At 39.2% G+C, this 16,420-nt stretch overlaps 2 protein-coding genes across 8 annotated transcripts in view; one reads left to right on the top strand and one right to left on the bottom strand.

Moving 5' to 3' along the window:
- Positions 1 to 1,123: 1,123 nt before the first annotated feature.
- daw1 (dynein assembly factor with WDR repeat domains 1) lies at positions 1,124 to 13,345 on the top strand. 2 transcript variants are annotated; one of them, XM_026191850.2, is made up of 13 exons: positions 1,124 to 1,261; positions 1,527 to 1,599; positions 2,202 to 2,346; positions 3,049 to 3,107; positions 3,196 to 3,318; positions 3,446 to 3,545; positions 4,085 to 4,192; positions 5,211 to 5,317; positions 5,459 to 5,561; positions 5,952 to 6,066; positions 6,309 to 6,385; positions 12,180 to 12,342; positions 12,534 to 13,345. In XM_026191850.2, exons 1-13 carry the CDS (start codon positions 1,222 to 1,224, stop codon positions 12,566 to 12,568), a joined length of 1,248 nt encoding a protein of 415 aa, XP_026047635.1. In that variant the 5' UTR covers positions 1,124 to 1,221; the 3' UTR covers positions 12,569 to 13,345. The 2 variants fall into 2 exon arrangements, with proteins under 2 accessions (XP_026047635.1, XP_026047636.1); XM_026191851.2 differs by having other exon boundaries at positions 4,109 to 4,192.
- Positions 13,346 to 14,353: 1,008 nt separating this feature from the next.
- sphkap (SPHK1 interactor, AKAP domain containing) overlaps positions 14,354 to 16,420 on the bottom strand; it is a 129,688-nt gene continuing 127,621 nt past the window's right edge. For all 6 annotated transcript variants that reach the window (XM_080288901.1, XM_080288900.1, XM_080288902.1 and 3 more), the window contains 2 exons: positions 15,665 to 15,846; positions 14,354 to 15,488 (listed from right to left, as the gene is read on the bottom strand). In XM_080288901.1, coding sequence (XP_080145027.1) covers positions 15,333 to 15,488; positions 15,665 to 15,846 — 338 coding nt within the window. In that variant the 3' untranslated portion in view covers positions 14,354 to 15,332. The remainder of the gene's footprint in view (positions 15,489 to 15,664; positions 15,847 to 16,420) is intronic.

The raw sequence follows: 16,420 nt of genomic DNA on the forward strand, positions 1-16,420 counted from the left end.
AAAGTGATTGCACCCTACGCCTAATAACTGGTTGGGCCACCCTTAGCAGCAACAACTGCAATCAAGTGTTTGTGATAACTGTCAATGAGTTACAGAGAGCAGAGAGCTGCTTTCTGGTATGCACCACAGTTCATGAACAAACTACAGTGTATAATAAACTTTGAAACTCATTACTCATCAATCAGTTTGGAAAATTGGGAAATTTTGCGTATTTATTTATTTATGAATTCAGTAAATGAAAAAACAAGGGATTCTCCCAAAAAGGTGTTTTACAGCATTCACCAAAAACTGATTGTTGGTGTCGTAAATGACTTGTTAGCTCCTGATCTGGCAAACATACCGGAAACATATGTCTTAGTAGTGATAAGTCATTTTGAGCAGGAAAGAGCATTCTTGTGACAAGGTAAAAGCTACAATTTTTTAGCTTTAATTAACTATAAAAACCTTGCATCACAGTTATGTACACATCATTTATGCTTAAAAAAAGGACTTAATTTATTATAAAGTAGGACTAATAACGCAGAGCCTTGAAAAACTGTTATTTGAAAAACAGGTTATTTTTTTATTTTATATACAACCCTTTCGTAAATCTAGTTTACTAAAATCTATTAGAGCAAATATATTAGACATTGAAAAAAAGTGATCGTCTGCCAAAAAGTGACTGCCCGTGTTTAAACTGCTGTACATGACTTGCTGGCCTATAATATTTGAAATATATGTCAAAAGTAATCTTCATGAATGATATCAACTCATCTTGAGCTACACACAACATTCCTGTCACAAGGTAGAATTTTAGAAGTGACTGTTATATATCCTTTAGCCTATGTATCCCGTTAAAAAAGTCTCACTGGCATTAAAATTTTATTTTTTAAGAGCGATCTGGCAAAGACAGCAGCAGCATGACAATGTAGATATTTTAACTGGCCAAAAAGGACCGGGTCATAAAGATACTTGCAAAACTGGTAATTATTTTATATATAGTCTAAAGTCTATTTATCAATATATGTAAAGACATTACACATAATTTAAAAAAAACAAAAAACACACATAGAAACTTGAAATCACTTTTTGGCAGACCAGCACTTTTTGGTGCAACGCCGGTCCTTTAAGGCTTGTATTAGGCATGCGCGGTACGCATGCCTAATACAACGGACGCGAGTCCGGTCGCCATAACAACGGTTTGTTTCTATGTGATGTGATAGGACCTTATTAGAAGTCATAATGAAACTCAAGCGGTTTCTCCTCAGATATTATCCGCCAGGTAATACAAGTTATGTTTGTAGTCCTATCTAAAATGTTGCTTCTCATGGAGGTCATATGACTGTGCCTAACCTTCATATTAAATCGTTATGGCCTAAAGTTTGTCTGACATTAGCTAGTTAGCTAACGCTTTTCAAACTCAAATCGGCAGAAGGGTTAGATAGTTTGTCATTATAAGACATAACAGGTTAAGTTAACTAGAACCCAGGTGTTGTAATGTCAGCCTCTCTTTAATTCTTTTATTTTTCATTTTTTTATGCTGTCAGGTATAATCCTTGAATACGAGAAAGGAGGATTTCTGAGGACCAAATCAATAGATCTTTTGGATTTGACTCCAGAGTGCGTGAGTTGTACCTGTTAGGATCTCTCTCTCTCTCTCTGCGTGTGTGTGTGTGTGTGTGTGTGTGTGATCTCAGCACTGAAGATAATGTCAATAACAAACTGTTACAACCTACGGTTACATTACCACTAAAAAACGACTTTCTGCAGACTAAAACCCTATTTAAAAACACTTTGTAACCATGTTGCATTTATTATGAAGTTGGACTGTGGAGGAGTTGCAATTCCTTAATGTGGCATTACATTAGACTAGAGATTTCTTTTAAATGACCCATTTACTTTAGGAATACCAACATTACTCATTTCAGCTCTTACTGGCAGTCACAAGGGTGTAAATCTGACAACACGGGGAGTGATATTTTAACACACATTAAACATACTTTGGTGAAATTGTAGAGTAAATGTAATCTTTGTTAAGCTGTATTTGTTATCCTAAACCCCCTTTCTGTTTCCATTTTCTTTCCCTTTTCTGTTCCTAATGTCTTGGGTTTTTTTGGTTTGTTTTTGTTTTTTGTTTTTTTTACATTTTTTTTCTCTCTTTTGCCATCAAGCTACCTAAAATTACAAAAAGACTTATCACATTTTATGTTTTAAAATTGTAGAACAAATCCAGATGAGTTGGTGGAAGAAATCAGACAATCAGAGCCTCTGGTCACAAAGGCTCAGGCTGATCAGGTCAAACAGCTGGTTATTCGACTTCAGAAGAAACAGACCCAGCAGGACCATCACAGGTTCTGTTTCTCCAAGGTCAGACACAAAACAGCAGTAAATAAATCAACACGTAGACATGACGCTTACAAGGAATTCCTGCTAGTGAAGACATTTATCTATTTCCCTCACATTGTTGAAAGTTATTTGGTGCTCCTTGTAACCTTGATTTTAATGAAAGAATGGTTTTATGAACTAAAGTTTATTTTGTCTGTGAAACATGGCACACGTGTTGCTTATTGAGTTATGATATTAATGCTTTTATTCCACACAGACTGTTGGAACAGTAACATTTTTGCAGCATGAATAAACGGGCACAATCCATTAGCTCGGCGATTAGCAGATGCTATTTACATATGTGGAATGTGATTTGTGAAATTAGTAACTACTGTTTTAGAGAGGCACTAGAAAGCAGCAGTGATCGGGTTACTAAGTCGCTAGTGCTTCATGCGCATGTATTAGGGGAGTTAAATGGAAGTCAGGGTCAGTTGCATTGCTGGAGATCAGAGGTTACTGAATTTATTTTGCCTGCATCTAAAAATTGGGAGATCTTTCTGTTCTTAATGAGAGCAGAAAGTTATTCCACCAGTGGTGGGCCAGGAGGAAGAAGCCTTCACATTACATTATAGTCAAATGAATTATACATACAGAAGTTACATGGGTAATTTTAAAGATGAATGTAGATGAATGTAGTCAATAACTAAATTGGATTTTTCAGACCAGTTTCAATTTTTTTTCCAGGAGCTCAAGGCACACATATTGCCACTGACAAATGTTGCCTTTGACAAATCTGGGTCAAGGTGAGTTTTTAACACTGAGTAACCTGCCACTTTGTTGTTTAGGAGAAATTACAGTTTGTGCAATTCCCCCTTTTCTCTCACACTGCAGGTTTATAACTGGGAGTTACGACAGGACATGTAGAGTCTGGGACACAGCCTCAGGCACAGAGCTGCACGTGCTAGAGGGTCACAGAAACGTGGTGTATGCAATTGCGTTCAACAACCCTTATGGGTAATGAGCTGTTTTAGGAAAACCTTTATAACATGGGAGGGTCGCATTGCTCAATTGAAGATTCACATCAGTGTTTCATCTTAAAAATGAATGTTTCATTGCTTTATTTTCTCTCTATTAAACTTAGAGACAAGATTGCGACTGGCTCTTTTGATAAGACCTGCAAACTGTGGTGTGCCGAGACTGGCAAATGTTTTCATACTTATCGGGGACACATGGGAGAAATAGTATGTATAATGATTTGTTTTAAATGAATTTCATTTGTGTTAGTTTTTGGTTGATTGCTGATTCATATTTGAAACACAAGTCAGTATTTAAGCTATGTGAGCATTTAAACTACAAGGTTCTGCTATGGTATTGTGTTTAGTACTTTAACAGGACCTATCATTTTATTTACTGTCTACATTTTTATTCTTGGACTCATAGTAGCTTTGCATGATTTACAAGTAATCTCCATTTATCTAAGACTGAGCCTTGGGCAGCTTGTTTCATCTTCTGTCTGAGGCAAGATATTTTACTCCCATTAAGTCCATCTGCTCTCTAAATGAGCTTTTTTTTTCTGATTGGCTGTGATTGACTCACAAACAAGAGGTTGGGTTGGGCTGCTGTAAGCATATGGGTGAGATGACCATAATCAGTAAATTGCCATATCAAGCCAAGAATAGAAACAACTGTTTCAAATCGAGAGTTTAGAGCAGTTCATATGCCATATACTATTCAGCTTTGCTACAGAATACAATACAACCTAAGTAAAAAAATTTTGTAGGTGTGTCTTGCATTCAACCCCCAGAGTACGCTGGTGGCCACAAGCAGTATGGACACCACTGCCAAGCTGTGGGATGTGGAGAGTGGGGAGGAAGTGGCCACACTGACTGTGAGATACCCTTTCCTCAAACTCTGTCCCATTGCTTTTCTTGCTCTTCTTATCCTGGTGTTGTGACCCACATTCATTCATTAATGATGATTCATTAACTTTTTAGTCACTTGTGAAAGTGACATGAATGCTGTCAAGTGCTCTTGATGACCAACATTTGATAGGAATGTGACAAACTCTTTAAGAAGGCACTGATAGCCCTCTCTAAGGGGAGTAGTGAGACCTCTTTAATGTGCAGACTGCACGTGGGTTTATAGTGTGACTTGCTGAATCTGTGTCAGCAAGGAGCAACTCTCTGCCCCTCTCAATTCACTTAGCTTCTCACACCATGAAGAATCAGTAATGCAGTCAACTGAGTGCAGATTCTTTAATCTGTTCTTTTTTTTTAAGTTAACTTCAATTTTATAAATCTACCGGTAAGGCTAACCTGTGTATTTATGTTAACAAATTCAGGAGACTATAATATGGGGGGCTCACACTAGCTATGACACCATTTAGTTGCCAGACTGCACACGCCTTTGAAAACATTAAACATTATGCACAAAATACCTCAAATGAGCCCTAAAAAGTAAAATAAATGAGGGACAGGTGATCAAAGTGGGTGCGAGCCACCACTTATGAATTGGACCACACTTACCTTCAAACTCATTCTGATCTTAAATACACACTTCTAAAGTTTGGAGGCTGTACTTTGCACTGTTGGGACAAATCCATCCAAGGACAGTAAGACATAAACACCTGCCAAAGTTCTTAAAGCTGCCTTTGATGTAGTTCCTTCTAGGACAACAGCCCCACTTTTCTGCAGGGACACACACACACACACACACACACACACACACACACACACACACACACACACACACACACACACACAAGGTGAAAATAATCAGCTGTATAAGCCACACTGTTGTGGTTGGTAAATATTTGCATTTTATGATGCACTTTTTCATCCATAATGTGAGTGGCTGTGAGGGAGAAACGAAATAAGACAGTGAGAGATAATGCCATCTCCTTTCAGGGTCACACCGCAGAGGTCCTCTCGCTGTGCTTTAACACAGTGGGTAGTCAACTTGTCACCGGTTCCTTCGACCACACAGTCACTATATGGGATGTTGCTTCAGGAAGGTCAGAAGTTATCAATATTATGCATCCATTTGTGCATGTGTCATCATTTATACTTCACAGAGAATGTAACACTTATCGATTCTGCCTTACAAAGCTGTGAGACTGATTAATTGCTGTTCAATTCCTTGTTTTTTCCCCTAGACGGGTCCACACACTCATTGGTCACATGGGAGAAATAAGCAATACTCAGTTTAACTGGGATTGCTCCTTGATTGTTACTGGTTCCATGGATAAAACCTGCAAAGTAAGCTATCATTAAGCCCAAATATCTTTTTTTTGTTCCCAAAATCTCTTGTCAGAGGCTGAAAACATGTCTGTTTGTATTTACCGTCTTCAATTTCCCACTCTCTCGCAAACTCCTGTGTCTAAGGTCTGTGGAGAAAAATTAAATCCTAATTCCTTAATTACACCAAGATGAGTCATGCTCACAAGTGAGAATTATCCACCTCGCTGCATTCCTCTGAGGGAGATGGCCATAATAAAGCCACTTCAGAGTTTAATGCTACATTCACAAATGCATACTTCATGAGTTTGGTGTTTCCATGCTCCATGATGAATGCATGCTCCAGTTATGTAGTTCGCTCCTGTGTGCATGTATAATTCTGTTTTTTGACATGTGTAAATGTGTTCGCAGGTTTGGGAGACTGTCAGTGGGAAGTGTGTTGCCACCCTCACTGGACACAAAGAAGAGGTGTTGGATGTGTGTTTTGATTTAAGTGGTCAACTCATTGCTACTGCCTCAGCTGATGGTGAGACAACACTTCAGTCAAAAGATTACATTCCGAGTAAAACTGTACTAGCACGGTATTACAAACGTACCCTAAATATACTACTTGTGCAGAATTTAAGATTCTGCATTTAAAGATTTCTACAAATACCTAAGCTTTATTGGTTGTATAAATTTGGATTTTCCACAACAAAAGCAACATTTTTATAATTTTGTAAGCTGTGCCTGTGTGCTGAAAACTCTCTCTCTTCCTGAAACTCTCAGGGACAGCAAGAGTGTTCAGTACAGCAACACATCAGTGTCTTGCAACCTTAGAAGGCCATGATGGCGATATCTCCAAGGTAAGTTGATGAAGCCAAACTGTCTGTTCTAAAAGAACAATTTAAGTTATGGCTATTTTTTGTCATCTATTTATCTGTAATTAAATGAAAAAGCATAACTGTGTTGCTCAAGCTTTTTCAGCATTTTATCACTCTTCTCAACTTTGTGAGTATTAACTATTATTTTAACTTGTAAAGCGTAACCCTGCCCCTTGGTACACCTTACGTATATCAGGTTTTTGCTGTTGAAAAAGCTGGGTTAAGGTGAGTTTAGACATGTTTTGGCATTTTAAATAATGCTTAATCGTTACTAAGGATGCCGAAGTTTGCCATACCCCATACCATTATACCACCAGCAGCCTGAACCTTTGATTCAGGGGTCAGGCTGCTTTCATGTTGTTTTCACCAAATTCTGACCGTACCATCTAAACGTTGCAGCAGAAATTGAGACTCAAGTATTTTCACCCAGAGAACTGTCGATCACTGGATATTTTCTCTTTTTAGTCCACCCTATGGTTGTAGGTAAATTTCAGTAGACAGTAGTAGAGATGGACTGATCCGATATTACGTATCGGTATCGGTCCGATACTGACCTAAATTACTGGATCGGATATCGGAGAAAAATAAAAAATGTAATCCGATCCATTAAATATCACGAAAGCACCTCACAAAACTTGCAACACGCCGTAACTCACCTCAGAACGTTAGCACGTCGGAGCAGTATGCATCACGTGATAGAGCGGCTGTGGCATGCAGGACCTGTCGGTGGTCTGGATAGCATTTGGAGCTTCGCTAGCAACCCGGCATTTCATCTCCGACAAAGTTATCCCCGAGAGAAGTAAAGCAAGTGTGTAAGTCCATCTCTGAATGTTTGTAAAGCATTCCTGCATTAAGCTTAACAAGCGACTGCCTCTTCTTGCTGCTACTTCAATCATGAAACTGCTTAATGATCAGCTGATCGGCTTTTCTGTCACGAGTCCGTCTCTTTTGTTTGTTTTTGGCCCACTTCGCGCCAGAAAGAGGAAACCAGCGGCTGAACAACAGCAGCACGTTTAAGCTTGATAAGCTGTTGTTAGAATTTATTTAATATTACTTTCTACACCACGATCCTTTTCTACGCAGCTGACGGCTGGTAACTGTGCAGGGGCGGATCTAGCAAAGTTTAGCCAGGGGGGCCGATAGGGCATTAACAGGGAAAAGGGGGCACAAAGACATACTTTTCTTTCTTATTCTCATTTAAAATGTCTAGCTTTTAATAAATAATTATCTGACACCCAAAGTTTTAATTTGATGTAAAATGAATAGAAGTCAATTACTGTATATAGTGACTATTAAGTCTAATATATATACCCTAGTAAGCTATAGTACTTTTTCCTTTGGGAAGGTACCATCTGTGCAGTCTGCAATTTTGTTGAAGAAAGATGTTGAATCTATTTAATATTTCTTGAAAAATAATTGATTTCTGTGCATTTTTTTTCACACTGCATCAAATTAAGGTTGATTACGTCGATTAAGCATCATGAGGTGGAGCGTGAGGGGTGGTTCCCCATTTTTAATTTATTTTTGTTGTTGCTGGGAGTTGGAACCCTATTAGTTAGGTTGCTTAATATTTATGCTAAGTACTCTTTAAAATACCAGAATAGGGAGGATGGTGTAGGTTTAAGTTTATTAGATTGATCAGTATTGCTGAACCATGAAATATTTTTTTTTGCATACAGGTATAACAGAATAGCTTTAGTGTAGTTGTTGTTTTAAACTTGAGTATGAACTTATAGAAAATGCAGCAAGATATTTAAAAAAACAGTTTTGTTGATTAAAAAACACTATATCGGATTCATATCGGTATCGGCAGATATCCAAATTTATGATATCGGTATCGGTATTGGACATAAAAAAGTGGTATCGTGCCATCTCTAGACAGTAGTTACACTGGCCCATCTGACACCAACAAACATTCCATGCTCAGCGACACTAAAAATCATCTTTCTTCCTAATTCTGATTCTCAATTTGAGGTCTTTTCAACCATGTCTATGTGCCTAATGGGTGCCTAAATGCACTGCTGTGATGCCGTGTGATTGGGCGATTACTTCTTTGTAGCTATTATAGTTAAAGAGCACAGATGTGAGACTGTTATTTTTTTTAAGTTACTGATTTCATAGCAAACTTTTACCCTTTTGTGAGTCTTATGTTTGAAACCATTCAGAAAATGATCTCAGTATTCGTATGGCAAATGTAGTAATAAAAATAAGAACAAATTATTAAGTATTCTATAACCAGGGCCACAGCCACAACTTTGGGCATGCGTCATGCAGCTAGCAGCTGTGAATAAACTTGTGATTTTTGTGTAATATTGACTCAGACCACAGTTTTCCTCGCCAGTGCTTTAAATAGGTCATTTTTTTAAATTACCTAGCTAACATGTGACAGCGTTTGATGCTGAAATGGAGGGACAGGACTCGAAGCTTCAGGATGTTTTGAGTTATCGCCAGAAATCTGTGAGCACAGTTCTAAACCTGATTAACATGGCCTACTAGTAGTAACGCAAGCACATACATGCGAGTACTCTGGCATGGGGCACTGCTGTCTGACCCTGCACTGACCTTGTTCTTTATTTGGAGCGATATCACCCATTTAATATTTGTCAAGTGCGATGCTCTGCACGAGTGTGGGTTTTCCACAGGTTCTGGCTCAGAGGGCTTCTCTGTGTGCATTTACTAAAACACATTAGACAGCCAGTAATAAACAGGCTGGATGGAAGACGATTCCAGGGGATTATGACACTAATCTCTCCCTAACAGGACACCAGCCATCCTCCTGTCCATGCTTCTTAACCATTTTCTTCCCCATGTTTTTTTCCTTCTATTTCAGTATCTCACTCAGTAAGCTTTTAATTTTATTTTTATTACATCTCGGTCACTGCTGTAGTAAATTCACTTTGCTACCCTTTTGTTTGTGAATGATAATATATTATAAATGATGGAATGCTAATTAAATGACTAGTTCTAAAGGTCTAAAGATATTTTCTTCTGTGTGGAAGATGGTATAAATCAGCATTCCCCAACCTTTTTTGCGCCATGGACCGGTTTATGTCCAACAATATTTTCACGGACCGGCCTTTAAAAATAAAACCAGTATCGGTAGCAAAAAAAAAAAGAAGATTTATCCACAACACGGGAATAGACCCAGGGAAACCGAGTTAATGAGAAAAACGATAAAAAAAATAACGATAAAAATCCTGAAAACCATAACTTTCACACTCAAGCCTCAACTCTCGCGGCCTGGTACCAAACGACTCATGGACCCGAGGGGTTGGGGACCGCTGGTATAGATAGCTTCTCATAACTGTGTTTTCAAACTAAGCATTAAGAGGACTCTTTCCTATTCTGGATGTTCCATTTGCTTTATTCTTGCCCTTAATTCAAATCAAAATGACAATCTAATGGAAAAAATCAGTGTTTGATTAAATTTGTAGAGCCCATTTACAGCATGCTCCAAACTTTCATTGAAAAAATCCATATGGTGTAGGAAGTAGCATTTTTGCAGGTCCTTGTTGAAATGCGTTTTAAAATTAACTTTTACCTTAAAGTTAGCCTCTACATCTAACCAACAAAAATGGTTCTCGTAGTTTTGAGTCATTCTTACGCTACAAACAAGATGTGATTGGTTAGGCCAATGTAACCTAGTGACCATGCAAGAGAGACGATATTGAGTAATGCCAGATTAAACAAATGCTTTAGCCTTGTTAATCCTTCCTCCATTTTATATATACAGTTATATAAAAAGGAAAGTTCACTTGCTTCCAGTCTGGTAAAAATAATCTCAGATTAACAAGAACACATGACGTATTATATGGTGTCATTATTTATTTAACACAGTGGTGTCCAAACCCAGGCCTTGAGGTTTTAGATGTGTCCTTGTTCCAACACAGCTGAGTTAAATGGCTAAATTACCTCCTCAACATCTCTTGAAGTTCTCCAGAGGCCTGGTAATGAACTAATCATTTCATTCAGGTGTGTAGACTCAGGGTGAGATCTAAAACCTGCAGGACACCTGCCCTCGAGGCCTGGAGTTGGCTAAGAACACCCTTGTTCAGGGCTGCCCAATCCCAGTCCTCGAGAGCTACTATCCTGCAGCTTTTAGATGCATCCCTACTCCAACACAGCTGAATCAAATGGTTTGATTACCTCTTCAGCATGCCATCGTGTTTGGCAAAGGCCTGATAACAAGCCATTCATTTGATTCGGGTGTGTGGGAACAAGGATGCATCTAAAAGCTGCAGGACGGTAGCTCTTGAGGACCGGGATTGGGCACCCCTGTCCTTGTTGCTTCCATAGGGGTTAAGAGGACAAGTAACTGCTAACTGTTGCAAATCAAATGTATTTATTGATCATCAGCATCAGTTAGCATGCTAAATGTTAAAGTTCATAATGGCATAAAGAGAAACAGACTGAACAAGTTTGGCTTGTTTGTGAAGGTGCCTGGAGAAAGCAATATCCTTTTAACAGACAAGACCACAGTGGAGATGTTTGTCCACAATGCAGTGTTTATGAGGATATTTCCAAAACTGCGAAATAGAAAATGTATATCGACACAAACACCTCATACAAACTGTCAAGCACAGCGGTAGAGGGGTGATGGTTTAGTCTTAGTTTGCAGCTGCAGGTCCGGGGCAAGTTGGAGTCACTGAGGTGTCTGTGACGTTTTCTGTATACCAAAATATTCTAGAGCCAAATACGAGGCTTGGACTAAGTTATGTAATGAAGTGGGACAGTGCTTCTAAACAGACCAGCAAATCTACAACAGAATGGCTGAAAAGGTAAAGAGTCAGGGTGTTGCAATTGCCCGGTTTAAGTCGAGAACTCAAACTGATTAAAATGCTGTGACTGGAGCTTAAGAGAGCTGTACACATGAATGAATGCCCTCAAACCTAAGTGATCAGTCTAGCTACTTAGTATTTTTATCCTTGAGGTATTGGTTCTATCGCTAGTTAGCTAACATAAACTAATGTAAGGCAGCAACCAAAAAAACAACCCTGTGACGTCTTGTTGTGTACTGACACAACATATGACCTTAAAAACACTTATTTCTTAAATCCAGCTTCTCAGACAGTGACATTGGACTAGTGCTCTATGATGTAATTTAGCCTTTCTACACATAGTGTTTCATGTCCACTTTAATATGCAGTATGCAACTGAGACACTCATCAGCTTTGTTTATTTTTTATCTCATTCCTTTACTCTTTTTGATCTTTTTCTCTTCGCTGTCCATTTTAAAACATCAACCTTCCATTTTGGCACCTGTCATAGCTTCCACCCACACACACACCCCACCCACACCTCAATCTTCTATCCTTGCCAGCTTCTTCTCTAGACAGTTTCCATTTCCTGTCTGGGGGTCTCTCGTTGGCACTGAGTTTAGAATTTTAATAAAAAAACATACTTTACTTTCATGGCCATCTAGGGCCAACTTCATTTAATCATCCCTTCCTTTACCTCACTGTTAGGATATAAAACCACTCAGGGAATGATAAACCCAGACTATAATACAATCAGTTTCAGCCATGATTTTCATAACGCTCCTCTATCATCTCAGAGTAGTTCCACTGGTGCCTTTATCCTCCTTAAGCATTTTAAGTTGAATGACCTCAATGGAATAATGCTACTGATATGGTAAAATTGGTCTAGACTCACCCATTTCCACCCCTCATGTCATTTCTACTTTCTCTGGCATAATCTCTTATTCAGCAACTTTGTTGCAAATGTACCACAACCCTCGAAAAAAGGCTAACTGTCCTGGCTCTGCCTCTCTTGGTAGATCTGTTTCAGCCCTCAGGGCACCAGAGTCCTGACTGCCAGCTCAGACAAGACAGCTCGGCTCTGGGATGCTCACTCTGGAGTCTGCTTACAAGTCCTGGAGGGGCACACAGACGAGATCTTTTCCTGCGTCTTCAACTACGAGGGTGACACAATCATTACAGGTACATAGAACTGACACAGAAAACACACATAAACCCCATCTGACCATCGTACACTGTTAAAATGTAGCTGTAGGAGGCAAATGTACTCTTCATCACAACCGTCACAAATGCTTAATTGCAGTTTTTAGATGAAAAGCGTGCAGCTGTGTCCTTCTGTGCAGCTATCCATTTGTATTTGTGCTTCCCTGCAGGCAGCAAGGATAACACATGCCGGATCTGGTACTGAACATTACCTGAGGCTCAGGAGGGCATTTACATGAACACAACAATCAAATTGTGTTTGCCAAATATTGCCCACTTTGTGTCTGCTCGATTGTGGACTACTGTAAAAGAAAAACACAAAAAAATCACAAACTCCTGCTCAGTTTAAACTTTGACTTCTGTGTGAAGTTAATGTGGTCCTAGAAATCAACAGCAGCTTGGAATCTCTGCTCAGAAGATGTCATCAAAAGGAGTCCAATTCTTCAATTTCAAAAGCTGTTTGTTTTGTTCAAGCAATAATTGACGTTATAGGAAATAGATGGATTAACTGTACATCATATAGTACCAGGGTTTCAGGTAACTTCACATCATTGTAGGAGTGCCCACCTGATGAGAAAACACAGGCTTTCCTTTGCTTCCCACCACTATTTTTTGCTATACAACATGCTGAATGAGTCTGTGACTCGGTTCACAGTGACAAACAAATCACACAGCAACGCTTGCAAAGTCCCTTCCATACAAGTGCAACGTAAAAATCACATACATTCCTCCTTGTCCACACTAAGGTTGTTAGTCATGGGTAATTTAAACTGACATTGGAAAAAAGCTCTGATTAGATTTATGTCATGTTACATTGTGTACACCCAACTAACATATTACTAACCTGTCAAATACTGCCCCACAGTGTTGACTGTAGTGACCCTGAAACCTCTAAATACTGTTGGGTAGCTGCCTACCATTAGTTAATTAGCACTCACCTTTGCTTTGACAATAAAGAATTTCTTGTTCTTCATCACTCAAACTGCAGATTTATTGTCCAACCCAGACTGAAAATACATTGACTATCCTTTTGCAGTCTGTGACTGAAATTCTCTGTATTGACATATGGATTTTAAATCTCCCAAACATGATGTTCGATCAGATATCTTTATCTTCTTTCGAGAGCTCATGAAAAAGCTGGTGGTTTGAAACTGATGGAAAATTGGCAGGCAGCTCTATAAAGTGTCTGTCATAGCTGGCATGTTAGAACAGTGTTTTTCTCGCCAAGTCCCCGTATTATCACACAACTAAAAACTATGACGTTTGGGAATTCTCAAATTGCTACTTTAAAGCTCTGTGTTGAAATATGGTTTTATGGATTTTTTATGATAAGGAGATTTAGATTAAGATTATAAAACCTTTATACCTTTTTATAGATTTGTGCTAGACCTACATACATGAACAGAGCTGTAGGGCCACAGTACTAAATCTTTAAATTCAAATGTATTAAGTGTATAAAATCAAGCACCTAGCCACGCAGTCTGCCTTTGTGAGAAAATGTCTCTTTCTAAAGAGCTCATTCAATTAAAATGCGGGACTGTAATAGGACACCACCACTGAAACAGTCAGCCAATATTTTTTGTTCATACTACCTTCTCTTTCCCCTCACCCCCAACCAGTCACAGCAGATGGCTGCCACTCATTGAGCCAGGTTCTGTCTACCAAAGGTTTCTTCCTGTTAAAAGGGAGTTTCTCTTTCCCACTGTCACAGAGAGCTTGCTCACAGGGGTTTGTGTGTTTCTTGGGGTTTCTAATATTGCAGGAGACTGCTGTTTTGAATTGGCGTTATACAGTTGTATGCATCAGTTGTATACAGCACCGTTCCTGAATGCAAACTACAATAATAAACCTATCAGTATGGTTGTGTTTAGTAGTTTTAATTCTCTCTCTTTTTGGGGAAACAGTTCAGTGGAGTGTAATAGTGTGCATAAATGCACCCCTGAATATTGAGATTTTATTTTCCCTGGTTTACAAATGACACAACACTTGCTCTTATTTCACATCACAGAAATTTATTGATGTCAAAAGATAAATACATTCATTTCTACTGTGACCAAGTTTACAGCTGTGTCATGTGCTTTTCCCCCCGCGATGCTGTTGTAACACAAGATTACCACTAAGTAGAGAAATATACTGACCAAATCCACATACAAATTCAACATTACAAACCTTACTCTGTCTTTTTAGACATAGCAAAAGCTAAAGGAGCGGTCCACTACTCCAAGGTGCAGCAGTTCAAAATCTACAGTATATACAGTACAGCTATCCAAAATAATCCCTTAAGTAACATGAATAAAATATCATACGTACTGAGTTTCAAAGTCACAACAGAGGTGGTACGTTAGCCAATGGACAACAAAAATCTGGACCTTTTACTTACATTAAGTAAATGTGCACTTCAATGTGACCATCAGAAGAAAGTGTCAGGGCTTTTTTGGGCTTAGATTTAAAGAGCCTCTTTTAAAAGTAGTTTTAATACAAAAGGTTTGAGCATGTTGAGCTGTGGGAAGGCTACAACCTGATTTTCCTACAGTATGTCCTATAGGTGCCTTTCTCTGAGTGAATAAATAAATAAAGCCATGATTCGACTGTGTGAATTTGTAAATATGTATTTTCTATATAATCTGGAGCAGTTAGAACCTGCTAACTATGATCACTGGAGGGCTGATTCATTCCCATCAGGAACGTCCAACCCGTGTACCTACAGTTTGCCGTGTGTTTGCGTGCATGACGCTAGAGAGGTAACTCTGGAAACAAGAACATCCTCTCGTTAAAGGGAGATCGGTCCAACTGGACAAGGGTGAGAGGTATGAATTTCTCAAGTATGCCGATTGCGTCGTGCTTTCAGCTCTCGGTAGGAGACACTTGGTGTGATGAGACTATACACGCGCAAACAGGAACATGTTACAAATGTGAGCGAATGAGTGAGCTTGTATTGTTACTGTTTGCGATTAGAGGCGGCAAGTGTCCTAAAGTGTCTCCAGAAGCCAATCGAACAGGCTTGACTGGAGAGACTTGCCCGCTTCTTCCGCTTTCTCGTGCATCTTACAGAACTGAACCACAGCGTCAAACAAGTCTGCAATCCTCCACGCCTTCTGAGACATCAGGTGGACCACCCTCAGGAACTGGGACAAAAAGAAAAAAAAAAAAAAAAGGTACAGTCTCATGAGCTGTAGATTCCCCCCCCCCCCCCACAGTTAAATCAGGCAAGAAAATGACCAGAACAAAAAGCAAAAACAATACATCAGTAACATGATCTACTTATAAATGTATTATTTGACAAGCCAGCAGCTTTGCCTACCTTTGCAACTCTCTTCTCTTTGGACTTCCTGAAGTAGAGAGCAGGAAGGCCTAGCTCCGAGGCAGCGATCCACTGTAGAGCCACTCTCAGCTCCAGGTCCATGCACTCTGGCTCGAGGTCACAGTTTACCACCAACAGCTCCCTGATGCTTCTGTCGCCTGCTGTTCTTGCTGAACTGCTCTCTAACAGATCAAATATAATATGGCATAACGTAGTACGAGTCAGCACTGAATAACACCTTGATGATAGCTATACTGTCCTCACTAACAAAGCAGTGTTGGGGCGCACAGACAATTCAGCCTGTTCTAAACTCACTGAAACATCAAAAGAAAAAGTCACGCAGCGTGTTCAGCTCTCCTGGGCTCAGTTTTGCTTAGTCTTTAAACAATGATGATCTTTGAGATAAAACACTTCTGGAACAATGGACCTTTAAGATTTTATGAACACACACACACACACACACACACACACACACACACGTGTGTGTGTGTGTAATTTTTGAGGCTTAATCACAGCACTCTGCCTTGAATCCCTCAAGAGTTTCTGATGAGTAATAAGATGTTTAAACTGAGGAAGGTGTATAATTCACAAGTGGATATAACACTATAAGACTTTAAGAGCAATTATTTGGCGATTCAAAAATCCAACATTCCAATATATCGGTCAGTGTTTTGTTTTTTTCTTACACACGCACGAGAATATGAACTAGATGCAACATTTGTTGCATGTTTTTATTCATTTACTCACCCAAGTCTG

Source organism: Astatotilapia calliptera, chromosome 14 (assembly GCF_964374335.1).
Source record: "Astatotilapia calliptera chromosome 14, fAstCal68.1, whole genome shotgun sequence".
Taxonomy (NCBI): domain Eukaryota; kingdom Metazoa; phylum Chordata; class Actinopteri; order Cichliformes; family Cichlidae; genus Astatotilapia; species Astatotilapia calliptera.

Excerpts from the sequence above, each read along its gene's own strand:
- daw1 (XM_026191850.2), top strand. The coding sequence starts at position 1,222 with ATGAAACTCAAGCGGTTTCTCCTCAGATATTATCCGCCAG. Across the intron at positions 1,600-2,201 it reads CTTTTGGATTTGACTCCAGA|AACAAATCCAGATGAGTTGG; the intron begins GTGCGTGAGTTG and ends TTAAAATTGTAG. Across the intron at positions 12,343-12,533 it reads GGGTGACACAATCATTACAG|GCAGCAAGGATAACACATGC; the intron begins GTACATAGAACT and ends GCTTCCCTGCAG.